The 27,926-nt window shown below is 43.0% G+C and overlaps 3 protein-coding genes across 5 annotated transcripts in view; 1 reads left to right on the forward strand and 2 right to left on the reverse strand.

Annotated features, from left to right (window-relative positions):
- Positions 1-6,763: 6,763 nt before the first annotated feature.
- LOC133560022 (ADP-ribosylation factor 5) lies at positions 6,764-16,816 on the reverse strand. Its single transcript, XM_061912071.1, has 6 exons — positions 16,637-16,816; positions 16,287-16,367; positions 7,618-7,727; positions 7,476-7,547; positions 7,283-7,408; positions 6,764-7,214 (listed from the first exon to the last, which is right to left on the reverse strand). Exons 1-6 carry the CDS (start codon positions 16,701-16,703, stop codon positions 7,128-7,130), a joined length of 543 nt encoding a protein of 180 aa, XP_061768055.1. The 5' UTR covers positions 16,704-16,816; the 3' UTR covers positions 6,764-7,127.
- Positions 16,817-17,031: 215 nt separating this feature from the next.
- gcc1 (GRIP and coiled-coil domain containing 1) lies at positions 17,032-21,994 on the forward strand. Of its 2 annotated transcripts, XM_061912068.1 has the most exons (4): positions 17,052-17,191; positions 18,073-18,221; positions 19,284-20,323; positions 20,571-21,994. In XM_061912068.1, exons 3-4 carry the CDS (start codon positions 19,361-19,363, stop codon positions 21,834-21,836), a joined length of 2,229 nt encoding a protein of 742 aa, XP_061768052.1. In that variant the 5' UTR covers positions 17,052-17,191; positions 18,073-18,221; positions 19,284-19,360; the 3' UTR covers positions 21,837-21,994. The 2 variants fall into 2 exon arrangements, with proteins under 2 accessions (XP_061768051.1, XP_061768052.1); XM_061912067.1 differs by lacking the exon at positions 18,073-18,221 and having other exon boundaries at positions 17,032-17,191.
- A 118-nt stretch (positions 21,995-22,112) lies between these two features.
- Positions 22,113-27,926, reverse strand: part of dennd6b (DENN/MADD domain containing 6B) — a 28,438-nt gene continuing 22,624 nt past the window's right edge. For both annotated transcript variants that reach the window (XM_061912069.1, XM_061912070.1), the window contains exons 6-20: positions 27,002-27,107; positions 26,839-26,918; positions 26,703-26,762; positions 26,478-26,533; positions 26,286-26,408; positions 24,750-24,845; positions 24,584-24,678; positions 24,442-24,513; positions 23,183-23,247; positions 23,021-23,110; positions 22,903-22,956; positions 22,728-22,837; positions 22,562-22,664; positions 22,417-22,491; positions 22,113-22,335 (exon numbers count right to left, since the gene is read on the reverse strand). In XM_061912069.1, the coding sequence (XP_061768053.1) occupies positions 22,213-22,335; positions 22,417-22,491; positions 22,562-22,664; positions 22,728-22,837; positions 22,903-22,956; positions 23,021-23,110; positions 23,183-23,247; positions 24,442-24,513; positions 24,584-24,678; positions 24,750-24,845; positions 26,286-26,408; positions 26,478-26,533; positions 26,703-26,762; positions 26,839-26,918; positions 27,002-27,107 (1,308 nt within the window). In that variant the 3' untranslated portion in view covers positions 22,113-22,212. The remainder of the gene's footprint in view (positions 22,336-22,416; positions 22,492-22,561; positions 22,665-22,727; positions 22,838-22,902; positions 22,957-23,020; positions 23,111-23,182; positions 23,248-24,441; positions 24,514-24,583; positions 24,679-24,749; positions 24,846-26,285; positions 26,409-26,477; positions 26,534-26,702; positions 26,763-26,838; positions 26,919-27,001; positions 27,108-27,926) is intronic.

Genomic DNA, 27,926 nt, shown 5'->3' on the forward strand with positions numbered 1-27,926 from the left:
TTTATATTAGCTATGATAGCCTACTATCAAAACAACTGTGTCGCAGGCTGAGGCAAATATTTGTTGACAGAAATGTTGAAATGTAATATTCTACACCTTTTTACAACATTAGAATAAATGTAAAAGTGAGATGATAATTCCTGGAAATGACTGGCTTTTAATGACCAACTGTATAGATGTGTGTGTCCAAGTTGAAGGAAACGGCAGGCTGTCTTCTTTGAATAGATTTATTACAATCTGTGGCCACCTAGGTAATGTTTGCTGTGGTCTGGAACAACATGGCACACAAACAACTATCAGAAATGCAGCCAATATTGCATACAGATACCGTGTCATGGGACATGCAAAAGTAAATTGTATACAAAAAGTAAATTATATACAAAGAGTATAAAAGTAAAGGATATTAAATGAGCTGAAATATACCTACAGATGAGGCATAATGATGCAATGTGTTCATAAAGCTAGTCTAAATAGCATGCTAGCATGGATTAGCTTGCAGTCATGCATTGACCAAATATGCCTGACTAGCACTCCAGCAAGTCAGTAACATCAATAAAGCTCACCTCGGTGCATTCGCGCACAGCAAAAAACATTTGGTGGACAAAATGAGACAAAGGAAGATTTTACATGTAAACAAACTGTCCACACTCTGGTGAGTTCAAGAACCACCAAAATGAGCAGGACAAACGATGTTCGCCAAATACTCTCATGAGTGAAGCATGCACACAAACATGTGAGACAGTGTTCTTTATAACAATTGGGAGGATTTGTGTCATGTTTGTCCTCAAACAAAAATCATACTAAAACAACAAAAAATGGTCACTATTTTGTTAGATCAGGGTAGGGAACCTATGGTTCTAGAGCCAGATGTGGCTCTTTTGATGACTGCATCTGGCTCTCAGATAAATCTGAGCTGACATTGCTTAACACGATAAGTCAGTGTTTTTCAACCTTTTCTGACCCAAAGCACCTTTTTTTTTCCTTGAAAACATTTTGAGGCACACCAACAGAAAAGGTAAAAAAATGAAACTCGTAGCCGATACTGACAATACAAAGTTGTTCTCGTAATTGTTGGCTACGCATTCAATCATAACGAAGCATGCATCACTAGAACTCCTGTCTCAATGCAGGTGTACTGTCACCACCTGTCTCAATGCAGGTGTACTGTCACCACCTGTCTCAATGCAGGTGTACTGTCACCACCTGTCTCAATGTAGGTGTACTGTCACCACCTGTCTCAATGCAGGTGTACTGTCACCACCTGTCTCAATGTAGGTGTACTGTCACCACCTGTCTCAATGCAGGTGTACTGTCACCACCTGTCTCAATGCAGGTGTACTGTCACCACCTGTCTCAATGTAGGTGTACTGTCACCACCTGTCTCAATGCAGGTGTACTGTCACCACCTGTCTCAATGTAGGTGTACTGTCACCACCTGTCTCAATGCAGGTGTACTGTCACCACCTGTCTCAATGTAGGTGTACTGTCACCACCTGTCTCAATGCAGGTGTACTGTCACCACCTGTCTCAATGCAGGTGTACTGTCACCACCTGTCTCAATGCAGGTGTACTGTCACCACCTGTCTCAATGTAGGTGTACTGTCACCACCTGTCTCAATGCAGGTGTACTGTCACCACCTGTCTCAATGTAGGTGTACTGTCACCACCTGTCTCAATGTAGGTGTACTGTCACCACCTGTCTCAATGTAGGTGTACTGTCGCCACCTGTCTCAATGCAGGTGTACTGTCACCACCTGTCTCAATGCAGGTGTACTGTCACTACCTGTCTCATCACGCTGTAACTTATTCTGAGGTTGGTTTTTTTTTGCTTTTCCTGTGTTTCCTGTGCTCCTATTTTGGTGGCTTTTCCTCTTTTCTTGGTATTTTCCTGTAGCAGTTTCATGATTTCCTTGAATGCTATTCCCCGCACCTGCTTTGTGTTCGCAAGCAAGACTATTTAAGTTGTGCGGACACACTCCTCCTTTGTGGGGACCTTGTTGATTGTCGTGCCGTGTACAGATGTACTTTGTGGACGCCGTCTGCTCTGTTTTTGTTTACTTTACAGTCAGTTCAGTTTTAGTTTAGTTTTGCTTCAATGCCTTTTCTTAATGGCACTTTTTTGGTTGAAGTGTTGTATACCTTTTTACCTACACACTGCATCCCACCTATTCTGATCCCGACAAACCATGTTTCTGACATCTACAAAGCAATTAGCCACCTGCTGCCACCTACTGGTATGGAAGAGTATTACACGGTTACTCTGCCGAGCTCCAGACAGTACAGACACTCAACAACGGCACATTTGCAGATTATAATTACTGGTTTGCAAATAAATATTTTTAACCCAATTAGGTGAAATTACATAATCTCCCACGGGCACCAGACTGTATCTCACGGCACACTAGTGGGCCGCGGCACAGTGGTTGAAAAACACAGCAATAACTAGTGAATAATTCCCCTGGTAATCACGGTGTTAAAAATAAGGTTCAAAATATAACATATGCTCATTCATTTTATTCCATCCATCCGTTTTCTACCGCACCGGTTCAAGAATTTACATTAATGGTAAGAAGTGTTTTTTTTATTATTGGTTAGCTTCAGAATAACAATGTTATTTAAAAGAAAAATATACCGGTTATACTCTTAAAAAGTTGGTCTTACTTAAAAATGCACACATTTAGTTATGTTCAGTGTTAAAAAATATTATATGGCTCTCACGGAAATACATTTTATAATATTTGGCTTTAATGGCTCTCTCAGCCAAAAAGGTTCCCGCCCCCTGTGTTAGATCCACTATGAACTGGACTTTCACAATATTATGTTCGACCCACTCGACGTCCATTGCACAGATCCGCCCTAAAAGGGGAGGAGTCTGCGGTATTTTCCAAGGTTTCTCATTGTCATCCCACTAAGTTGAGTTTTTCCTTGCCCTGATGTGGGATCTGAACCGAGGATGTCGTTGTGGCTTGTGCAGCCCTTTGAGACACTTGTGATTTAGGGCTTTATAAATAAACATTGATCAATTGATTGATATTTTCCCCCCATCTTTTTCCATTTTCAATTATGTTTTTAAAAATGCTCCAGGGAGCCACTAGGGCACATGCAGTTTAGAGCAGTGGTTCTCAAATGGGGGTACACGTACACCTGGGGGTACTTGAAGGTATGCCAAGGGGTACGTGACATTTTTTTTAAATATTGTAAAAATAGCAACAATTCAAAAATCCTTTATAAATATATTTATTGAATAATACTTCAACAAAATATGAATGTAAGTTCATAAACTGTGAAAAGAAATACAACAATGCAATATTCAGTGTTGACAGCTAGATTTTTTGTGAACATGTTCCATAAATATTGATGTTAAAGATTTATTTTTTTGTGAAGAAATGTTTAGAATGAAGTTGATGAATCCAGATGGATCTCTATTACAATCCCCAAAGAGGGCACTTTAAGTTGATGATTACTTCTATGTGGAGAAATCTTTATTTATAATTGAATCACTTGTTTATTTTTTAGTTGTTTGTATATCTTTTTCCAAATAGTTCAAAAAAGACCACTACAAATGAGAAATATTTTGCACTGTTATACAATTTAATAAATCAGAAACTTATGACATAGTGCTGTATTTTACTTCTTTATCTCTTTTTTTCAACCAAAAAGGCTTTGCTCTGATTAGGGGGTACTTGAATTAAAAAAATGTTCACATGATGTTTCCACCCCCATGCTTCACAGTAGGTGTGGTGTTCTTGGGATGCAACTCAGTATTCTTCTTCCTCCAAACACCACGAGTTGAGTTTATACCAAAATCAATCAATCAATCATTGTTTACTTATATAGCCCTAAATCACTAGTGTCTCAAAGGGCTGCACAAACCACTACGACATCCTCGGTAGGCCCACATAAGGGCAAGGAAAACTCACACCCAGTGGGACGTCGGTGACAATGATGACTATGAGAACCTTGGAGAGGAGGAAAGCAATGGATGTGGAGCGGGTCTAACATGATACTGTGAAAGTTCAATCCATAATGGATCCAACACAGTCGCGAGAGTCCCGTTCACAGCGGAGCCAGCAGGAAACCATCCCAAGCGGAGGCGGATCAGCAGCCAGCAGGAAACCATCCCAAGCGGAAAATGGATACATGGATGATACAGCAGAGGATTGGGAGAACGTCATGTGGTCAGATGAAACCAAAATAGAACTTTTTGGTATAAACTCAACTGGTGGTGTTTGGAGGAAGAAGAATACTGAGTTGCATCCCAAGAACACCATACCTACTGTGAAGCATGGGGGTGGAAACATCATGCTTTGGGGCTGTTTTTCTGCTAAGGGGACAGGACGATTGATCCGTGTTAAGGAAAGAATGAATGGGGCCATGTATCCTGAGATTTGGAGCCAAAACCTCCTTCCATCAGTGAGAGCTTTGAATGGTTGACCAAACACTTATTTTCCACCAAAATTTACAAATAAATTCTTTAAAATTCCTACAATGTGAATTCCTGGATTTTTTTTCCACATTCTGTCTCTCCCAGTTGAAGTGTACCTATGATGAAAATGACAGACCTCTGTCATCATTTGAAGTGGGAGAACTTGCACAATCGCTGGCTGACTAAATACTTTTTTGCCCCACTGTTGTATGCGCCTGCCTTGAATTACTGCCGGGTCAAATTCGCTTCCCAAAATAATTAGCGTATGCCTGGTCACATTCGTGACGTCACGAGTGACACTTCCCCCGTCGTCATTTTCAAAATGGAGGAGGCTGATTTCAATACTGGTAATTTGAAAACGCATAAAGGGAAAAAGATTAAGAGCTATTCAGTCGGATTTAAGGTCCCAGCTTACATCACACTCAAATGTTTACTGCATACCTTTGGTAAGTGCCGGAGTGAGAAGAGGTTTTAAATTAATTAGCGCCCCGGCGGCAATTCAAGGAAATACGGTAGTTATAATCAGCTAATTTATTTTTATTACATAAAAATACACTTTGCTTATTAAACAATTAACATTTAATAACACACAAACACATCACAAATTGGTACCGTATTGGTTTAAATGGAAACAGAACCCACGCCTAATGCACCCAAACACTGCTCCTCAAATTCCCAATTCTGTTGCTGATGACCCCAAAAATGTTACAAAGCAGTACAAATTGGATGGATACAAACCCCGTTTCCATATGAGTTGGGAAATTGTGTTAGATGTAAATATAAACAGAATACAATGATTTGCAAATCCTTTTCAAGCCATATTCAGTTGAATATGCTACAAAGACAACATATTTGATGTTCAAACTCATAAACTTTTTTTTTTTTTGCAAATCATTAACTTTCGAATTTGATGCCAGTAACACATGACAAAGAAGTTGGGAAAGGTGACAATAAATACTGATAAAGTTGAGGAATGCTCATCAAACACTTATTTGGAACATCCCACAGGTGTGCAGGCTAATTGGGAACAGGTGGGTGCCATGATTGGCTATAAAAGCAACTTCCATGAAATGCTAAGTCATTCACAAACAAGGATGGGGTGAGGGTCACCACTTTGTAAGCAAATAGTCAAACAGTTTTAGAACAACATTTCTCAACCAGCTATTGCAAGGAATTTAGGGATTTTACCATCTACGCTCCGTAAAATCATCAAAAGGTTCAGAAAATCTGGAAAAATCACTGCACATAAGCGATGGTATTACGGACCTTTGATCCCTCAGGTGGTACTGCATCAAAAAAACATCTGTGTGTAAAGGATATCACCACATGGGCTCAGGAACACTTCATAAAACCACTGTCAGTAACTACAGTTGGTCGCTACATCTGTAAGTGCAAGTTAAAACTCTACTATGCAAAGCCAAACCCATTTATCGACAACGGCCAGAAACGCCGCCGGCTTCGCTGGGCCCGAGATCATCTAAGATGGACTGATGCAAAGTGGAAAAGTGTTCTGTAGTCTGACGACTTTACATTTCAAAATATATTTGGAAACTGTGGACGTAGTGTCCTCCGGAACAAAGAGGAAAATAACCGTCCAGATTGTTATAGGCGCAAAGTTCAAAAGCCAGCATGTGTGATGGTATGGGGGTGTATTAGTGCCCAAGGCATGGGTAACTTACACATGTGTGAAGGCACCATTAATGCTGAAAGGTCCATACAGCTTTTGGAGCAACATATGTTGTCATCCAAGCAACGTTATCATGGACGCTCCTGCTTATTTCAGCAAGACAATGCCAAGCCACGTGTTACAACAGCGTGGTTTTGTAGTAAAAGAGTGCGGGTACTTTTCTGGCCCGCCTACAGTCCAGAACTGTCTCTTATAGAAAATGTGTGGCGCATTATGAAGCGTAAAATAGGACAGCGGAGACCCCGGACTGTTGAACGACTGAAGCTCTACATAAAACAAGAATGGGAAAGAATTTCAAATATTCAACAATTAGTTTCCTCAGTTCCCAAAAGTTTGAGTGTTGTTAAAAGAAAAGGCGATGTAACACAGTGGTGAACATGCCCTTTCCCAACTACTTTGTCACATGTTGCTACCATGAAGTTTTAAGTTATTTGCAATAAAAAATAAAGTTTGTGTTTGAACATGAAATATGTTGTCTTTGTAGCATATTCAACTGAATATGGCTTGAAAAGGATTTGCAAATCATTGTATTCTGTTTATATTTACATCTAACACAATTTCCCAACTCATATGGAAACAGGGTTTGTAGTCACATGAATCACCCTTTTTTCCAACATAAAAAAAAAAGATGTCCTGAAAAAATACACAGATTTATTGAAGAAAAACACCTTTATTGCATCACCTGCTGCTTTTCCACATAGATTGACAACAAGACTTTCAGGGTCCTCACACGACCAGCTGCAAGACTTGCTACCTGCACAGTCACCTGGCTTAAGCCCCCTCCCTTTTCTTTAACACCCAGCCACATGATCCGGAGTAAAAACATGCGTTAAAAGAAAACAAGAAGAACTGAACACGAGGCTCAAGGGAGTCCGTGACACCGCCTCTGACCGACATTTATAATTTAGAAAAAGAGGAAAGGATCAGTCCTGCGAGATGCTCCGCCTCCTCGTCTGTACATGATGACGTCGTGCCGACGTCTGTGCCGCCGCTTCCTGCCTGGCGTGCGGTGGTCTAGCTCTTCGCCAGCTCGTTGGACAGCCAGTCGAGGCCCTCGTACAGACCCGTGCCCTGAGTGGCACAGGTGGGCTGCATGTGCCACTGAGCAGACAGGAGGGTTATTAGCACTGATGGCCAGTCAGAGGTACCGATGACTCGGCGATACATACGGTCCGGCCGCGCAGGTTGTTGAGTCCCAGCTTGTCTGTGAGTTCGCCGATGGGGAGCGCGTTGGGGAGGTCCTGTTTGTTGGCGAACACCAGAAGCACGGCATCCCTCAGCTCGTCCTCCTGGATCTGAAGACGCAATCGACAGATGATGACATCACAGGTTTCTAAATTACCGGAGAGGCGCGTCACAAACCATCTTCGAGAGTTCGTCCGCCGACTCGGCAACACGCTCCCTGTCGTTACTGTCCACCACAAAGATCAGACCCTGGAGGTAAAGAGTACACGTCGGTCTTCTTATCCTCATTTTTTGTTTGTTTGTGTGCTGGTGGTGTTACCTGCGTGTTCTGGAAGTAGTGTCTCCACAGAGGTCGGATCTTGTCCTGACCGCCGACGTCCCAAACTGTGAAGCAGATGTTCCTGTACTCCACCGTCTCCACGTTGAAACCTTCGCACACGCATTGAAAAATGTTGTTTTTAAAGGGGAACATTATCACCAAAACTATGCAAGCATCAATATATACCTTGATGTTGCAGAAAAAAGAATTTTTTTAACCGATTTCCGAACTCTAAATGGGTGAATTTTGGCAGATTAAACGCCTTTCTGTTTATCGCTCTTTTAGCGATGACGTCAGAACGTGACGTCACCGAGGTAACACACCCGCCATTTTCATTTTCACATTACAAACACCGGGTCTCAGCTCTGTTATTTTCGACTATTTTTTGGAGCCTTGGAGACATGATGCCTGGTGGGTGTGTTGTCGGAGGGTGTAACAACACTAACAGGGAGGGATTCAAGTTGCACCACTGGCAAGAAATCTGCCGCCAGACCCCCGTTGAATTTGCCAGAGTGTCTTCACATTTGACCGGCGATGCTAAGACAGACATGGCACAGATATGGCACAGTGGACTTCTGGATCTGCCTCCCGGGAGCCTTTTGGCCAGGGAGACCAGCTGCAGGGTCTCTGCCACACCGGAGTCGGTTTGGATGTACTGGAGGAGATGCGGATGAGGGGACAGGGCTGCGGAGCTAGCACTGAGCGCTGGGACGGAGAGTCTTCGCGGTGTCTTGACTGGGTGAGCAGGTGTCGGACACCTCAGTCACCTTGGACGTATCCTCGCTCATCCATGCGGACTGGACACTGGCCGAGAGTGGAGTCGGCTGTCTTGGTTGCTTTGTTGGGTCTGCTCCTGTCTCTGGCCATGCTCCCTCCTCCCCAGCGGACCATGGCGTGGAACACCACAGAGGCCACCACAGTGGATATGTTTCTTTTACTTTTTATTCATAGCTGTATGTAGAAGTGTCTGGTTGTATCTGCTGCTTTAATGTCCTCTGTGTTCTTTGATGTTTGATGTGTCCCTCTTACACACATGGAAGAGGGATGTGTTCTATGGCTATGAGTTGTTTTTTCCCCTTGGCCTCAGTCTGCACCCCCTCTCCAGGGCCCAGGCTAAGACTGATTTTTTTAATTTTATTTTAATCTTCTATTTTTTTCTCCCATTTCCCCCCCCCCCTGTTTACCTGTATCTCATCTTTTTTGTAAGGGGCGCTGGAAGCCGGCAGACCCGTCAGCGATCCTGTTCTGTCTCCCTGTAATGTTTGTCTGATCTTGAATGGGATTGTGCTGAAAATGTCAATTTTCCTGAAGGAACTCTCCTGACGGAATAAATAAAGTACTATCTAATCTAATATGTATGGATAACCTGCAGATGCATTTGCAACGATTAAGTCAACAAAATCACAAAGGTGAGTTTTGTTGATGTTGACTTATGTGCTAATCAGACATATTTGGTCACGGCATGACTGCCAGCTAATCGATGCTAACATGCTACACTAATCGATGCTAACATGCTATTTACGCTAGCTGTATGTACATTTGAAACTAGATACCCACATTTAATGCGAAACAAACACTTACCAATCGACGGATTTAAGTTGCTCCAGTGTCACAAGATGCGAAAATCCTGATCGTTTGGTCGGCACATTTGACCGGCGATGCTAATAAGGCAGCCATGCTATCGGCCACTTCATTAGGTACACCTACGCTATGGCCGAATAGCGTCAATAGCTATTCGCTCAATAGCTTCAATTTCTTCAATTTTATTTTCGCTATCTGCCTCCATACTCCGACCATCTGTTTCAATACATGCGTAATCTGTTGAATCGCTTAAACCGCTGAAATCCGAGTCTGAATCCGAGCTAATGTCGCTTTATGTTGCTGTGGTAACCGCCATGTTGTTTGTATTGGCAGCCCTGTATGACGTCACAGGGAAATGGATAGTGGTTTCGAAGATAGCAAAAATAAGGCACTTTAAAGCTTTATTTAGGGATATTCCTGGACCGATAACATTTTGAAAAAAATTCAAAAAATACAACAAGCCACTGGGAACTGATTTTTATTGTTTTCAACCCTTCTGAAATTGTGATAATGTTCCCCTTTAAGGCAGTGGTTCTCAAACTTTTTTCCAGTGATGTACCCCCTGTGAACATTTTTTTTTATTTCACGTACCCCCTAATCCAGTGGTTCTTAAAGGCCTACAGAAACCCACTACTAGCCACCATGCAGTCTGATAGTTTATATATCAATGATGAAATATTAACATTGCAACACATGCCAATACGGCCTTTTTAGTTTACTAAATTACAATTTTAAATTTCCCGGGAGTTTAGTCTTGAAAACGTTGTGTAATGATGATGTGCACGCAAGACGTCACGGGTTTTTAGGAAGTATGAGCGCTGCACACACACAGCTAAAATTCGTCTGCTCTAACCGCATGATTGCACAGTATTTTGGAGATGTGTTGCTGAATTTTTTTGCAATTTGTTCAATTAATATTGGAGAAGTCACAGTAGAAAGATGGAGTTGGGAAGCTTTAGCCTTTAGCCACACAAACACACGGTGATTCCTTGTTTAAAATTCCCAGAGGTGAAGCATTCCTATGGATCACAGTGGTCAAGCGAACATGGATCCCGACCACTTGTCAACCGGCAGATTTCGGTGAGAAAATTGTGGTAGAAAGTCACTTTTTACTGGAGAAAAGCCGAGCTTGTGTCGTCCATAGCTGCCGTCGACTCCCCTGGGACATTGGCGTCAACACACCCGTGGACAAACCCCTCCAACTATTAGGTAATATTTAATCTCACTAAAACACTAGCAACACAATAGAAAGATAAGGGATTTCCCAGAATTATCCTAGTAAATGTGTCTAAAAACATCTGAATCCGTCCCAATGCAATCACGTTTTTTTTTTAACTTATTTTTATTTATTTATTTATTTTTCTAGTCCATTGCTATTAATATCCTCACACACAAATCTTTCATCCTCGCTCAAATTAATGGGGAAATTGTCGTTTTCTCGGTCCGTATAGCACTTTTTGTTGGAGGCTCCCATAAAAATCAATGTGAATATGTGAGGAGCCCTCACACTTGTGACATCATCGTCTGCTACTTCCGGTAGAGGCAGGGCTTTTCTCTTAGCACCGAAAGTTGCGAAATTTATCGTAGATTTTCTCTACTAAGTAATCCTTTCAGCAAAAATATGGCAATATAGCGAAATGATCAAGTATGACACCTAAATGGACCTGCTATCCCCGTTTAAATAAGAAAATCTCATTTCAGTAGGCCTTAAACCTCGTTGGAGGTACCGAACACCACCAGTTTCATAAGCGCATTCACCGAACCCTTTTTTAGTGAAAAAAATAAATAAAACATTTCAAATTCAAGACAAGGTTGTATGTTTTGGGTAACACTTTAGTATGGGGAACATATTCTAAGTAACAAAGACTTAATTTAGAGTTATTTGGACACTAGGGGAACATATTCTAAGTAATAATGACTTAATTTAGAGTTATTTGGTTAGGGTTAGAGCAGGGGTGTCAAACGTACGGCCTGAGGGCCGGATCAGGCCTGCAAACAGGATTTATCCGGCCTGCAGGATGAGTTTAAGTATAAAATTTTACCTGAAATGTTTGAATGAAAGAAACTGCTGTTCTCAATGTGTCCACTAGATGTCGCAAAAGAAATGATTTGTATCTTTGTAGATGATGCTACAAATGTACAAAATAAACCACATAATGTTAGCGCACCAGCCGAGGAAAATGATCAAACTACATAACTAACATCCGGTAATTTATTTTTAATATCCTTTTTTTTTTTTAACTTGATGGATTAAAAATTAAAACCAATGAGATGACTGATGAACATTATTACATAATGTATTCAGAAACTATCAATAACAACAAATAAAGATAGAATACTATTAACTGCAACATGTAAGTGTAAAAAAAAAATATACAACAACATTATGATTTGTACATTTTCAGAATGTGCTTCTTCTATTTTTAAACAAAGAAAACAATCTGAAGTTGTCTTTATTTTTAAGTTATCGTGCCGTGATTTTACCAGTCTGGCCCACTTGGGAGGAGATTTTTCTCCATGTGGCCCCCGATATATAATGAGTTTGACACCCCTGGGTTATAGGGTTAGGGTTATAATAAGGCCATGCCGAATAAGGCATTAATTAGTTCTTAATGACTAGTTAAGAGCCACTATGTTACTAATTTGCATGTTAATAAGCAACTAATTAATGGTGAATATGTTCCCCATACTAAAGTGTTACCCTGTTTTTTTTACTGGTGCACAAAATGAAGCGTGCATGAACATCACCTTGTTCAAACAACAAAACTAAGACAGTACATAAACTCACAGCAAATGACACACCTGCAACTCAATCAGCTGTTGCCGTATCCGCAATATGCCAACAGGAAGAAGTTTGTATTACACGAAGAGTCGGGTGTGTTTTGATCTCCGCCGAACCCCTGAGGTCGACTCACCGAGCCCCTAGGGTTCGATCGAACCCAGGTTAAGAACCACTGCTCTAATCAGAGCAAAGCATTTTTGGTTGAAAAAAAGAGATGAAGTAAAATACAGCACTATGTCATCAGTTTCTGGTTTATTTAATTGTATAACAGTGCAAAATATTGCTCATTTGTAGTGGTCCTTCTTGAACTATTTGGAAAAAAAGGTATAAAAATTACAAAAAAATGTTTTGATATAAACAAGTGATTCAAATATAAATAAAGATTTCTACACATAGAAGTAATCATCAACTTAAAGTGCCCTCTTTGGGGATTGTAATAGAGATCCATTTGGATTCAGGAACTTCATTCTAATCATTTCTTCACAAAAAAAAGAAATCTTTAACATCAATATTTATGGAACATGTCCACAAAAAAATCTAGCTGTCAACACTGAATATTGCATTGTATTTTTTTTTCAGTTTATGAACCTACATTCATATTTTGGATTTTTGAATTGTTGCTATTTTTAGAATATTTTTTTAAATCTCACGTACCCCTTGGCATACCTTCAAGTACTCCCAGGGGTACGCGTACCCCCATTTGAGAACCACTGTTGTAAGGGTCCGCTGAACTTAAGGGCCTACTGAAAGCCACTACTAGCGACCACACAGTCTGATGGTTTGAATATCAATGTTGAAATATTAACATTGCAACACATGCCAATACGGCCTTTTTAGTTTACTAAATTGCAATTTTAAATTTCGCGCGAGGTATCCTGTTGAAAACGTCGGTATGATGACGCGTGCGCTTGACGTCTCGGATTGTAGCAGACATTTTTTTCCAGCCCGATCCAAGCTGTAGTCTGCTTTAATCGCATAATTACACAGCATTCTGGACATCTGTGTTGCTGAATCTTTTGCAATTTGTTCAATTAATAATGGAGAAGTCAAAGGATGTAGGTGGGAAGCGGTGTATTGCAGCTGCCTTTAGCAACACAAACACAGCCGGTGTTTCCTTATTTACATTCCCGAAGGTGAAGCTTTACTATGGAACAGAGCGGTCAAGCAAACATGGTTCCAGACCACACGTCAACCGGCAGGTTTCGGTGAGAAAATTGTGGTAATGAGTCCGCTCTTACTGTAGACACGAGCGGAGCTTGCGTCCTCCTGCAGCTGCGGACTCTCTTACCTCCTCCCACCGGAGACACTGGCGGTCACCACACCCATGGCCACACCCCTCCGACTTTCAGTTACCATATAATCTCACTAAAACACTAGTAACACAATAAGCAGATAAGGGATTTTCCAGAATTATCCTAGTAAATGTGTTTAATAACATCTGAATCGCTCTCACTGCCCTCGTCTTTTTTTTTTTTCTAGTCCGGGGGTCGGCAACCCGCGACTCTAAAGCCGCAAGCGGCTCTTTACCGCCGCCCTAGTGGCTCTCTTGAGCTTTTTAAAAAATGTATGAAAAATGCAAAAAGGGGAAAAAAATACAAAAAATATATTTTTCGCTTTAATATGGTTTCTGTGGGAGGATAAACATGACACAAACCTCCCTAATTGTTCTAAAGCACACTATTTACATTAAACATGCTTCACCGATTAGAGTATTTGGCAAGCGCCGTTTTGTCCTACTAATTTTGGCGGTCCTTGAACTCACCGTAGTTTGTTTACAAGTATAACATTCTCCAACTTTCTAGTAGCGTTTCATGCCACTACTTTTTCTGTCTCATTTTGTCCACCAAACTTTTAACGTTGTGCGTGAATGCACAAAGGTGAGTTTTGTGGATGTTATTGACTTGAGTGGCGTGCTAATCAGACATATTTAGTGCAAGCTAATCAATGCTAACCTGCTATTTAGGCTAGCTATATGTACATATTGCATCATTATGCTTCATTTGTTGGTACATTTGAGGTACAGTACGTGTGTGTGTGCGCTTTCAACATTTTAGGTTGCTGACCCCTGTTCTAGTGCTTCACTCTCACTACCCTCATCCACGAATCTTTCATCCTCGCTCAAATTAATAGGGAAATTGTCGCTTTCTCGGTCAGAATCGCTGGCGCTGCTGGTGTCTATGATTGTAAACAATGTGCAGATGTGAGGAGCCCTCACACCGGTGACGTCACGCGCACATCGTCTGCTACTTACGTTAAAGGCAGGGCTTTTTTATTAGCGACCAAAAGTTGCAAACTTTATCGTCGATGTTCTCTACTAAATCCTTGCAGCAAAAATATGTCAATATCGCGCAATGATCAAGTATGACACATAGAATAAAATTAAGGCTGGCCAATATATCGATATAAACGATATATCGCAGGTTTGTCTCTGTGCGATATAGAAAATGACTATCGTAATATTCGATTATATGTTCTTACACAGTTGCTTTTAGCTGTGTGGATTACACTACTGGCATTTTTAAATCCTTCTTGTCTCTCCTTCTCACAGAGACGTAAACCAGCCCGCCTTCTTACATACGTCACATACTCTCTCGCGTCTGGCGTCATAGCTCTCGCCGATCAGAGAGGTAGCAGCATGTCTAACGTTAGCTGAGGCAGGTCGAGCGGAGCGGAGCTTATGACATTACAAGAGAGAGGGTGCGAAACTGATCTTAAATTGAGGAAGAACAATAAATGTCCAAAATAAAGAGCAGGGGATCCATCATCTGGCGGTGGTTTGGCTTCAAGTGGGAAGATATTCAGCAGACAAGAGCAATACGCAAAGTATGCAGCAGAAGTGTCTCTACAAAAAGGTAGCAACACTATTAATTTGCTCTTTCATTTAAAAAGTCACCCGTGAGAGAATGAAAAGTATTTAATAAATACAGTTTTATTAATAAAAGCCAATATCGCCCAGCCCTAGAATGGACCTGCTACCGCTTAAAAAGAAAATCTCATTTCAGTAGGCCTTTGAGCACACTTACCGGTGCCTTTAAAGGCCTACTGAAACCCAATACTACCGATCAATGTTGAAATATTAACATTGCAACACATGCCAATACGGCCTTTTTAGTTTACTAAATTGCAATTTAAAATTTCCCGCGAGGTATCCTGTTGAAAACGTAACAGAACGATGACGCGTGCGCGTGACGTCACCTGTGGTAGCGGACATGTTCTCCCAGCACCAATCACGGCTAAAAGTAGTCTGTTTTTATCGCATAATTACACAGTATTCTGGACTTCTGTGTTGCTGAATCTTTTGCAATTGGTTCAATTAATAATGGAGAAGTCAAAGAAGAAAGATGTAGGTGGGAAGCGGTGTATTGCAGCTGCCTTTAGCAACACAAACACAGCCGGTGTTTCCTTGTTTACATTCCCAAAGGTGAAGCTTTACTATGGAACAGAGCGGTCAAGCGAACATGGTTCTCTACCACATGTCAACCGGCAGGTTTCGGTGAGAAAATTGTGGTAATACGTCGGCTCTTATCGTAGACAGGAGCGGAGCTTGCGTCCTCCTGCAGCTGTGGACTCTCTTACCTCCTCCAACCGGAGACACTGGCGGTCACCACACCCCTCCGACTTTCAGGTACCATATAATCTCACTAAAACACTAGTAACACAATAAGCATCCATCCATTCATCCATTTCGTACCGCTTATTCCCTTTGGGGTCTCTAGTGCCTATCTCAGCTCCAATTGGGCAGAAGGCGGGGTACAACCTGGACAAGTCGCCACCTCATCGCAGGGCCAACACAGATAGACAGACAACATTCACACTCACATTCACACAATAAGCAGATAAAGGAATTTCCAGAATTATCCTAGTAAATGTGTCTATAAACATCTGAATCGCTCCCACTGCCCTCACCTTCTTTTTTTTAATTTCTAGTCCTTCACTCTCACTATCCTCATCAACGAATCTTTCATCCTCGCTCAAATTAGAGGGGTAATCGTTGCTTTCTCTGTTCAAATCGCTCTCGCTGCTGGTGGCCATGATTGTTAACAATGTGAGGATGTGAGGAGCTCCACAACCCGTGACATCACGCGCACATCGTCTGCTACTTCCGGTACAGGCGAGGCTTTTCTATTAGCAACCAAAAGTTGCGAAATTTCTCGTGGATGTTCTCTACTAAATCCTTTCAGCAAAAATATGGCAATATCGCGAAATGATCAAGTATGACACATAGAATGGACCTGCTATCCCCGTTTAAATAAGAAAATCTCATTTCAGTAGGCCTTTAACAGACAAGATGACGTCGCGTCCTTACCGATGGTCGGGATGGTGGTGACGATCTCCCCAAGCTTGAGTTTATACAAAATGGTTGTTTTGCCAGCAGCATCCAGGCCAACTGTCACACAACAAAACAACAATGAATGCGTCGTTGCGCAACACTTCAACAAGGAAACAACTGTAACATCATCCAGTGAATGGATTCTGACAGCAAATTAATCTGCGGTCGTTAGCATAAGGCAGTTGGCTGTGTCAACCCCCACTTATTTTAAAAAAAATACAACATTTAATGTTCTGTTAGGTGACGACAAAGCTCAACTGCCGGGTTCGATACGTTAGCAGCTGGTTAGCTTAGCACCTCATTAGTTAGCCTAGCTTCGCGCTCACCCATCAGTATCCGCATCTGCTTCTTCCCGAAGAACTTCGCAAACAACGTGGACATCGTCAGACCCATGTCGACTGGAGCTTCCCGGACTTGACAGCAGCAGAAGAAAAGAAGATCAGCGGCGGAATGGGCGCAGCTCACTCGGTGCCAAGTCCAGGCCAACGCGGAACAAATGACGTCACGGAGCGGCGGGACAATTTGTACGTTCACTACCCTCGAAAACATTGGAGATTCGAGTTTTCACCAAAAAAAAGAACACATTTCTACGTTAATAATGTCATTTGTGCATATAATTTATTAAATCATTCTTTATTGCTTAATTTTATGTATATTATCATTGTTCTTGTTTCACTTAGCAAACAAATGTTCTTTGACGCGTTTTAAAGTCCTGAAAACGTGAATGCATCGACAGCACCACCTACTTCACTTCCGGTTGAAACCAACATGGCGAACATTGGTTCGGCGACGCTTCCAAATATCAGGGAGTTGTTTTTACGGTTAAATAACTCCATTCCGGGAAGTTGAGTGGACGTAAAAATGGCATTGCCATTCTGAAGGTAAGAACTGGGTTAACCGAGCTATTATTGCTGGTGGTAATTGTAAATGTTCAACTCCAGAGGAAGTATGTAGTATAAATACATGCTATATATAGTCTGGATGTGTTTTCACTAAATGTTTTAAAGGCCTACTGAAATGAGATTTTCCTATTCAAACGGGGATAGCAGGTCCATTCTATGTGTCATACTATGTGTCGAGATATTGCCATATTTTTGCTGAAAGGATTTAGTAAAGAACATCGACGATCAAGTTTGCAACTTTTGGTCGCTAATAAAAAAGCCTGGCCTTCACCGGAAGTAGCAGACAATGTGCGCGTGACGTCACGGGTTGTAGGACTCCTCACATCATCACATTGTTTATAATCATAGCCACCAGCAGTAAGAGCGATTCGGACCGAGAAAGTGACGATTTCCCCATTAATTTGAGCGAGGATGAAAGATTTGTGGATGAGGAAAGTTAGAGTGAAGCACTAGAGAAAAAATAAAATAAAAAAGGTGATGGCAGTGGGAGCGATTCAGATGTTATTGATTGATTGATACTTTTATTAGTAGATTGCACAGTTCAGTACATATTCGTTTTCATAACATGGTCACTACTGCCTACTTTCTCTTGTTATATTCTTATGTTACTGTCATATTTTTATTCCCATTGTTGCTTTTTATCTTTTATTCTTATTGTAATATTTCTTTATTTTGTTTCCATTTAAACCCCCATTATTTACTTTTTACTTTTTTTTTTAAATTGATCTCAACCCTGTACACTGCTGCTGGAATTTTAATTTTCCTGAAGGAACTCTTCTGAAGGAATCAATAAAGTACTATCTATCTATCTATCTATCTATCTATCTATAAATGATAATAAATGGGTTGTACTTGTATAGCGCTTTTCTACCTTCAAGGTACTCAAGGTACTACTTCCACATTTACCCATTCACACACTGATGGAGGGAGCTGCCATGCAAGGCGCCAACCAGCACCCATCAGGAGCAAGGATGAAGTGTCTTGCTCAGGACACAACAGACGTGACGAGGTTGGTACTAGGTGGGATTTGAACCAGGGACCCTCGGGTTGCGCACGGCCACTCTCCCACTGCGCCACGCCGTCTCGATCTACTATCTATCTATCTATCTATTCCGTACAATTGACCACTAAATGGTAACACCCGAATAAGTTTTTCAACTTGTTTAAGTCGGGGTCCACGTTAATCAATACATGGTAGACACATTTACTACGGTAATTCTGGAAAATCCCTTATCCGCTTATTGTGTTACTAGTGTTTTAGTGAGATTATATAGTCATACCTGAAAGTCAGAGGGGTGTGGTGACCGCCAGTGTCTCTGATGGAAGCCATGGAGGAGCCAAGAAAGTCGCAGCTGCCTCTTTGACAGCTGCTGCAGGAGGACGCAAGCTCTGCTCATGACTCCGGTAAGAGCCGACTTATTACCACAATTTTCTCACCGAAACCTGCCTGTTGACATGTGGTAAAGAAACATGTTTGCTTGACCGCTCTGTTCCATATTAAAGCTTCACAACAAACAAAGAAACACCGGCTGTGTTTTGGTTGCTAAAGGCAGCTGCAATCCACCGCTTTGCACCAACAGCATTCTTCTTTATAGTCTCCATTATTAATTAAACAAATTGCAAAAGATTCAGCAACACATATTTCCAAAATACTGTGTAATTATGCGATTAAAGCAGACGACTTTTAGCCGTGAGTGGTGCTGGGATAAAATGTCCGCTCCAACCAACAACGTCACAAGCACGCGTCAACATAAGCGTCATCATTCTGCGACGTTTTCATCAGGACACATCACGGGAAATTTAAAATTGCAATTTAGTAAAGTAAAAAGGCCGTATTGTCATGTGTTGCAATGTTAATATTTCATCATTGATATATAAACTATCAGACTGCGTGGTCGGTAGTAGTGGCTTTCAGTAGGCCTTTAAACAGCGCTACAGTGACATAACTGATCATCACCATTAAGTACATAGTGGGGCAATTGATGATAGTTGGACCTTAGCTTTGTGTGTTTTGGATCAATGACCTTTGCTATAAGTTTGAGAAAATAACGATTCTATATTTCCTTCACAGTTTGAAGTCCACTTCCCATGGAAGCGCTCACATAGTTGAGGCCTGCTGGCTCCAGTCTGATCCAAGAACACGAAATTATGGAAAAGTTTGGAATGAGTTTTGGGGGCGGTCCGAGCCGGAAAGAGCTTCTGGAAGTTATTGAGAGCCAGAAGAAGCAGCTGGTTCAGTACCAAACCCGCTTCAAGGATGTTGTCTGTGCATACAAGAGTCTGTTAAAGGAAAAGGACGCCCTTGAGGCTAGTCTGAAGGTCTTGAGCGTGTCCCAAGATGTTAATCAGAACCAGGAGTTTTTGGACGAGGCCTTGGTCTTAGAGGAGGATTGTAAAAACGTATCCGGTGACGCTCCAGAGCCCGGCAAAGAAGTGCTAGAGGAAGATGTGGCAGAACCAGGAGTTCTGACCAGGTCAGAAGCACAGACTGTTGACAGTGGCGGCTTGGTGGTGGATCAGCACCAAGCCACACCCACTGACAATGGGGAGGTGGAGCGCCGAGTCATCCAGCTCAAGAACCAGTTGAGCACACTTACCAGTGCCTTGGCCACAGTGACGCAGGAGAAGTCGCGCATGGAGGCCAGCTTTCAGGCGGACAAACGGCAACTGAAGCAGGAGGTGGATGAACTTCAGGACCGCCTTACTGCTGTGACAACGCAGCAGGAGGCGGAGCTCCGTGGCCTCCAGCAGCAGTTGGCGGAGAGCCGCGTTCGCGTGATAATGCAGCAGCACGAGCGAGAGCAAGAGCAGAGCGACCAGTTGCAGCAGCTGCAGGAACTACAGAAGATCCTGCAGCAGGAGCGAGACCTGAGACAAGACACTGAGCTCCGCCTCCACGAGGCCAACGCGGCCTCGCATGCTGTGGACCGCGAGTCTGAATTTGAGGTCCACCTGAAACAGATGAGAGAGGAGAAAGATGATCTGAGGAAACAGTTGCATGCAGCCAAGGAGGAACAGGACAAACCAGATCCCAGACTGGAGCAGCTGCAACAGGAGCTGAGCGAGCTGAAGAAGCGTCTCCAGGACCAGATACACCATGACAACCACAAGGTGAGTCCAAATAGAATAGAATAGAATAGACTTTATTGTCATTAGATTTGCATTTAACGAGATTAAAGACTCCAACTTAAGGTGCAGTTGTGGGAACAAATATGGGGTAAAATAAATAACATAAGAGGTAATAAAGGAAAAACTAACAATTGAAATAAACAGATTTAGGTTTTAGATCCTGGTGTAAATGTGGATGTAGACTTGCGATCACCTGTTTTACACGTTAGCTGTGTGTGTGTACGTACAGGCAAGTCAAGAGGAGGAGCACACTCGTGAGCGTGCCCACGGCACAGAGTTGCGGATGGCCGCTCTGGAGCAGCGCGTGTCGGAGCTGTCGGATCTTCTTGGTTCTTGTGAGAAGGCACGCCAGCGAGACCAGCAGGCGGCACAGAAGCTTCGAGAACGGATTGTGCAGCTGGACACAGAGAACAAAACGCTCGCCATCGCTGCCTCCAGTAGGTCAGTGTACGACTCTAGCCTGGATGACTCCCAGCTGGATGTGACGGCACTGAAAGAGAAACTGGAGAGGGTGAAGAAGTTACTACTGGCGGCTCAAAGGAATCCACACCAGACGCTCAACACCAAGAATGACGGCGAGGCGGAACCTGGCGAAGACGCCGCCGTGTACCAGCAAGAGCTTCGGCAGCTGAAGGATGAGTTTGAGCGTTACAAGAACAGAGCACATGTGACGTCCAAGGGCAAAAACGCCAAAGATGGCAGCCAGGCCCGAGAGCTGGAGGAAGTCCGCGAGCAGCTGGTGGACCTGAGGGAGAAGTACATCAACCTGCGCATTGAGAGCGACAAGGCTGCCGCCGCACACCGCCAAAAACTAGACCAACACCAGCAGCATGTGGCGGCGCTGCTGCATGGCCACAGACAGGAAGTGGAACGTAACGAGTCGTTGTACCGTGAATCGCTGCTCAGTCTGGAGGCAGAGCTACACAAACAGAGGGAGAGGACGATGGCGCTACTGGGCGAAAAAGACCAGGAATTGGAGCGTTTAAGAGCCACAGCGCTGACCCACGCCTCCCTCGTACAAAGTGCGGGCGTCGTCAGCAAGTTCGAGGAGAACGGTTATGCGGAGGACGGCGAGACGGACGCTATCGGCCATGCACTGTGGCGCGCCATGCCCACTGAGCCCACGCTCCTGCTCTATGCTGAGCAGTTTGCCAGGAAGGAAGTGGAGGCTAGCTCCCTGAGGCGGCAGAAGCGCCAGCTGGAGGAGGACATCCACCAGTTGCACGCCAAAATTCTGGCCAACGCCGAACGCCACGACGAGGAGAATCACAAGCTCCAAGCACAGGTGGAAAAGTTGGTCCGTGACCAGAAGCGTGAGGGTTCCAACATGGAGTACCTGAAGAACGTCATCTTTAAGTTCCTCACCCTGCAGGACACCAGCGGGAGGCAGCAGACGCTCAACGCCATCCTCAGCATCCTTCATTTCAGTGCACAGGAAAAACATTCTGTCCTGAAGCAGCAGGGAGCGTCGTGGTGGAGCAGCAACAAGAGATGACATCGTCACAAACGTAGAAGTTGACTAGCTGTAAAGCTCACTGAAGCACCGGGGATGCAATTTCACTTCTTGTCAAAACTGACGTGTATATTGTGTTTAAATTCAAAGTTTTAAGAGCTAACAAACATTCCAATAAATCTTTATGTCTCAAAGACGAAGATTGAATGTTTTATGTGTAATCATTTTCTCGCATGGCTTTTAAACTTAATTTGGACATTTACTAAAAGGGGAATATTTGAGTTGAGGTATAAAATTAATGTCAAACCACAACAGAAGCAGCTTGCAAACAAAATAATATAAACGTTTATTGAACTTAGACGTTCCAAGCAGTGTGTCACATGGCGCCCACACAACTTACACGGTCTTGCTGAGTGTGTTACTGTGCTTTGAGGACATCTTGCAGCTCTTTAGGCAGGGAGCTCATGATGGACGTGATCAACAAGTCCAATTTGTTCAAAATGTCGTCTTTTACCTGCAGCTGCTGACTTCGGGCTTTATTCTGAAAATCACGATAAGATTTTACTTGGCGTGTAACAATTCATAACTATGACTTTGAAAGTCTGTTCAAAATGGAACTAACCAGTTTCTCTCTGAGCTTCAGAACCAGGTCGACAATCTCCACTTCTGACTTGTCTCGAGTCCATCCAAGCGGGTCCTGACCCACAAGTCACAAGTGAGTTGCTATGATTGGAATGAGATGGGAAGTTGCTATGACGACCACTCACTGCCGCACAGATAACCTCCAGGTGGAGACTCTCCAGTTTGCGTGTCATCTCTCTTTGGCGGTGGCGGTACCATCCGTCAAAGTTTGGAGATTTGAAGAACTTCCTGTTGACACCATGAATTAGGCATGTGAAACTGTTGTGCAGACTTTTAGAGTACCTGGCTCACCTGTACAGTCCAGTCCAATCACCACGAAGTGCTGAGGTCAGCTGAGGGCCGCTGTGCTCTAGCATAGACATGAAGTCGTCCTGACTGAAAGGACGAACCTGCGGGGGCGTCTGATGAGAAATATAAATCAGCGTGGTCCCCATCTGCTGCTGATGATATCAGAGGCGTGGTTTACCTTCCAGGGTGTCACCGACCTCTGCAGCGGCATCAGACTGGCCATGTAGCGCTCCTGACAGACAAGATGGACACGGTTACTGTGGCTGGTGGGCGTGTTCCCGGTATCAGCTTCTTACCAGTGGGATAATGAAGCTCTGTGTTAGCTCTAAAAAGTGTCTCCTCAAGATGGCGCTCTGCACCTCGGATGGCCGCCGCCTCTGGATGCCCTGTGGGAGACACTTGTCTCACACCTTCACACTTCCTGTTGAGATTTTGCCATCCCCCTGTGGCGCCGTTACCTTCAACAGCCGTTTAATGAGGATCTTGTCTTTGAGCAGGAAGCTTTTGTAGGCTGTGAAGATTCCTGCACACAAATGTGTAATTTTGAGTGATGCCCGCACGGTCCTCTTCCCTCCACTTTTGGAGCGGTACATGCACATCCAAAAAGAATATAACCTTCCATTGCAGCGAATGTAAAGGCTGTGATTGGTCGACTTCTACTACATTATTTCTATTGTGTATACGGCTTCGGAAACGCATTCTCTGATTTCAGATTATTTGTTATTGAAGTGACCGTGATACATTGATTAGTTGCAGCACCGATTTTAGATACATTTGCAAATGCTGCTTGTAAAATAATAATCCTTCCACCTTGGTGGAAAAATAAACAATGTTTCTTCCAAAGAATAGCTAAGCATGCCACGGACGTACACACACGCATTCTTGTATGTGATACCGCCTTAAGACCTCCGAAAAATGCCTACCTCTTAAGGACCACCCTTTCTAGATATATAAAGATTTGTAATCACAACATTAATAATATATACATACTATGAAAATATAAAAAAGGTAAGCTTAATTTACAATTTTTTTTGTAATTATTTTTTAATCTCCATTATTTGCTTCAAATTATTACGATATGTATATACAAACACATTTAGATATTTATTTCTATTAATTTTGACCAAAGGGGGTGCATTTCAATGTCTTACACACACTTATTACATATGTTGGCCAGAGGAGGAGCACTTCACATTTTTACACACACTTATTTCATATGTTGACCAGAGGGGGAGCACTTCACATTTTTACACACACTTATTTCATATGTTGACCAGAGGGGGAGCACTTTTAAAACCGACACAGTCAATTTACAAAATCCTTCCTTTTTGGGACCACCCTAATTTTGATAGATTTCACCACCATTGGTGCAAATGAGATATTCTCTATTAGATGCAATGGTTTTCCGTATTGGGACCATGATTTCCATCCTAACTTGTTCATCGGTCCTCATATGTAAGGAACTATCCCTTGTTGATGTCTCAAGAAGGGTAGAAATACAAGAGTACGCACACGCACACACAGACACAGAGCAGCATGACAGAAGAAGCTAACCACAGAAGCTTTAATGGGGGTGGGTGATCGATCCAGATGTCAATTGTCGATGTTTCAGCAGAGAACTGCACATAGGAGGCACAACCCCGACAAACAGTGCATTTAGGGAGCAAGGTGGCGTTCAAGGGCACACGCAAAAAAACACACTGACGCGGTGCCTCACCTGGCTTGGTGTCCAGCGTTTTCAGTTTGGAGACTTTCTTTAATTTCAGCTGCTTGGGGACGCTTGCTTGCTCTGAGAAGACAGGACAGGACCTCAGATCTGATCGCTGAGATGCGAAGAAGACGTCCAGACGAAGACTCACCCGACATCTTGGTCTCTCCTAGTCGCAGGACGTGAGGCCAGCTGTGGAAGGTCTTGATGAAGAACGGGTTGGTCACGCCCAGGATCACACTGGGCCTGAAGGACCCAATATTTGGTGTAAAGGAAGTCAGGTGACGAGGTCGCCGCCTCAAGTGTGCGTAACTCACGGTGCTTGCGTCCTGGTCGTAAATTCTCGGAACTCGCAATCATGGATTGTGAAATACGGACGGAAATCACAGCAGAACTTGAGAGGACTAATGGAGCTGAGGACACACACACACACAGGTGTCAACATTGCACCCTGATTGGCCGGTAGGGGTGTAACTGTACACAAAAATTTCGGTTCGGTACGTACCTCGGTTTAGAGGTCAAGGTTCGGTTCATTTTTTGTACAGTAAGAAAACAACAAAATATACATTTTTTAATTATTTATTTACCAAATTTGTAAACAATGGCTTTATCCTTTTAAAATTGGGAACACTATAACAATTCTGCCCACGTTAATCCACATTAAACTGCCTCAAATTGTTGCTTTGATTAAATGAAATGACAAAATCTTTCTTCTACATCTAAAAAGTGCAACATTAAACAATTTCAAGTCCACTCATCATGCTTAATTTATTACAGCATTTGGGAATCCTGTAGTTGACTTTTATTGTGTAAATGTTATATTTTTGTCAACATGTGATAGCAGGGACCCTGCTATTCAAAACTAGGCTGCTACATTACTAATGATTAATATAACTAAAGCTGAAAAAATAGTACAATAGCAGAGACTATTCATCCCTGAACACCATATGGACTTCATGTTAGTTCATGTGAAATAAACAGGGCTTTGCTGCCGCTAAACACACGCACACACACATGCACACGTACACACACACACAGCAAAATGAGCTAACGTTACGCTAAAAGCTAATTAGCCTTCACCTCAAGCCAGAACTGCGAGTGAGCTGGGCTGCAGTTGGGCTCATAATAATGCTAGTAGTAGTTGTGACTGGGAAGTCCATCCATCCATTTTCTACCGCTTATTCCCTTTTGGGGTCGCGGGGGGCGCTGGCGCCTATCTCAGCAACAATCGGGCAGAAGGCGGGGTACACCCTGGACAAGTCGCCACCTCATCGCAGGGCCAACACAGATAGACAGACAACATTCACACTCACATTCACACACTAGGGCCAATTTTTAGTGTTTCCAATCAACCTATCCCCAGGTGCATGTCTTTGGAGGTGGGAGGAAGCCGGAGTACCCGGAGGGAACCCACGCATTCACGGGGAGAACATGCAAACTCCACACAGAAAGATCCCGAGCCTGGATTTGAACCCAGGACTGCAGGACCTTCGTATTGTGAAGCAGACGCACTAACCCCTCTGCCACCGTGAAGCGTTTTTTATAATTTGGGGAGAGTACGATGTCCGCTGCTAAACACATATCTGCTCGACGCTGAAACATTGACAACATGCGTTCTGAATACGCACTGCTGATTGGCTTTGTATGTAACCAATCAGATGGTTGTGTGGGCGGGACATTGCTGGGTGCTCAGACAGAGGCAGAAAGCAGAACAGCTTGTTAAGACTTTAGATAACAAACTTGTTCGATACACCTCTGAACCGGACCGAAACCCCTGTACCGAAACGGTTCAACACAAATACACGTACCGTTACACCCCTATTGCCCGGTGCGTTCAAGTTCTGTTTAGGTACCTGATGAGTGCTAAGACTGTTTCTGAGGAAACAGTAGGAGATGGTGCCATGACAACCACGGGCTCGCCAAGTAGTGTGAGCTCCCAGAGCATCTGCAGATGGATCAGGACTGACTGGAAACACCTGGACAGGTCAAAGGTCATTAGGTGAAAACACATGGGCAAGAAACCTGGACGGGGACCGGGAACTGACTTGAAGAGGTCCAGCTCGTGTACAGAAGGCAGCAGAGTCGGTGTGGGTACGACATTCTAAGGATATGAAAACACATCATTGACACAGTCTGTCCGCCATCTTTGTTTCAACACTAGAAGTTTAATGGGTCTGAGATCATATGGAGGAAACATGGCAGCCATTAGGTGAAGCTCCGCCTCCTAACTCACTCCTCCCGACCTTAAGGGAGTGAAGCGACTGGCTTACCTCCTTTGCCGCCGCTTTCACTGGACTTCCTGGTTTGTCATTTTGGGACGGAATTGTGACCTGAAGAAAAACAAACAAACTAACTGATGGACACCTCAGGCAAAACAGGAGAAAATGGTCGACACGTTCGCCTCACCTGTAAGACCACACCCACCAGGGGGAGGTTAAAGGTGAGCCCAGCAGCTAGGACAGGCCATTGGTCGATCTCGTTACACACTGCTTAGAAGAGGGAAAAAAGATGGTTAAAGATGATTGCATGACAAAGTTACACACTAAACATGACATGAAGATCACATGACCTGTTTCCAGCCACGGCTCGGACTTGTCGAAGAACTCGGGTGCGATGATGTGAAGCATGGAGTAAAAAAGCTGAACAAACGGCAGCCTGGACACGAGAACCAGCGACTGCAAGACACGTCATTTGTTTTAATGGCTCTAACAATAAATATACATTTCATCATATTCAACCATACATTTGACAATGCCTTATTGCATAATTGTTAACAGTACATTTCATCATAATTAACCATAAATTATATCTTACAATAAATATTATATTTCACGATCAGAAACAATAAATGTAATATTTGATTATATTTAACCTTATATTCGATAATATATTTAACAATTAATACATAAATGTTATATTTCAAACTGCAGTTTTTTGTAAATTTGCCCTGACTAGAAAATATTTTTTTTGCATTCGAATTTGTATTAATCAGCAAGTTCTAGGTGGCTAGCAATGGTACTAATTGGAGTATTCCATTTGGCCTTTACAGCCCTTTAAAAAACATCCAAAAACCGTCATTAATACTCCATTTACATCTCGTTACATGAAAATTAACCAAGTATTAGTGATATTTTTATTATAAGCAATGCGCAGAGAATCACTTATTAAGATATTTAAACACATTGTTACTGTTCAAACTGTGTGTAATGTTACAGTGGCCAAAAATGTAAATACACCTGTTAAATAAAACGTCGGCCTTGTTTTTAATGAATATGTAGGCTTGCTACGCTACTGTATTTTAAAGTTGGTCGATTTCAATCAATCAATCAAAGTTTACTTATATAGCCCTTAATCACAGATGTGCAACCCGAGGGTCCCTGGTTCAATCCCCACCTAGTACCAACCTCGTCACGTCCGTTGTGTCCTGAGCAAGACACTTCACCCTTGCTCCTGATGGGTTCTGGTTAGCGCCTTGCATGGCAGCTCCCTCCATC

Source organism: Nerophis ophidion, linkage group LG10 (genome assembly GCF_033978795.1).
Source record: "Nerophis ophidion isolate RoL-2023_Sa linkage group LG10, RoL_Noph_v1.0, whole genome shotgun sequence".
NCBI lineage: Eukaryota > Metazoa > Chordata > Actinopteri > Syngnathiformes > Syngnathidae > Nerophis > Nerophis ophidion.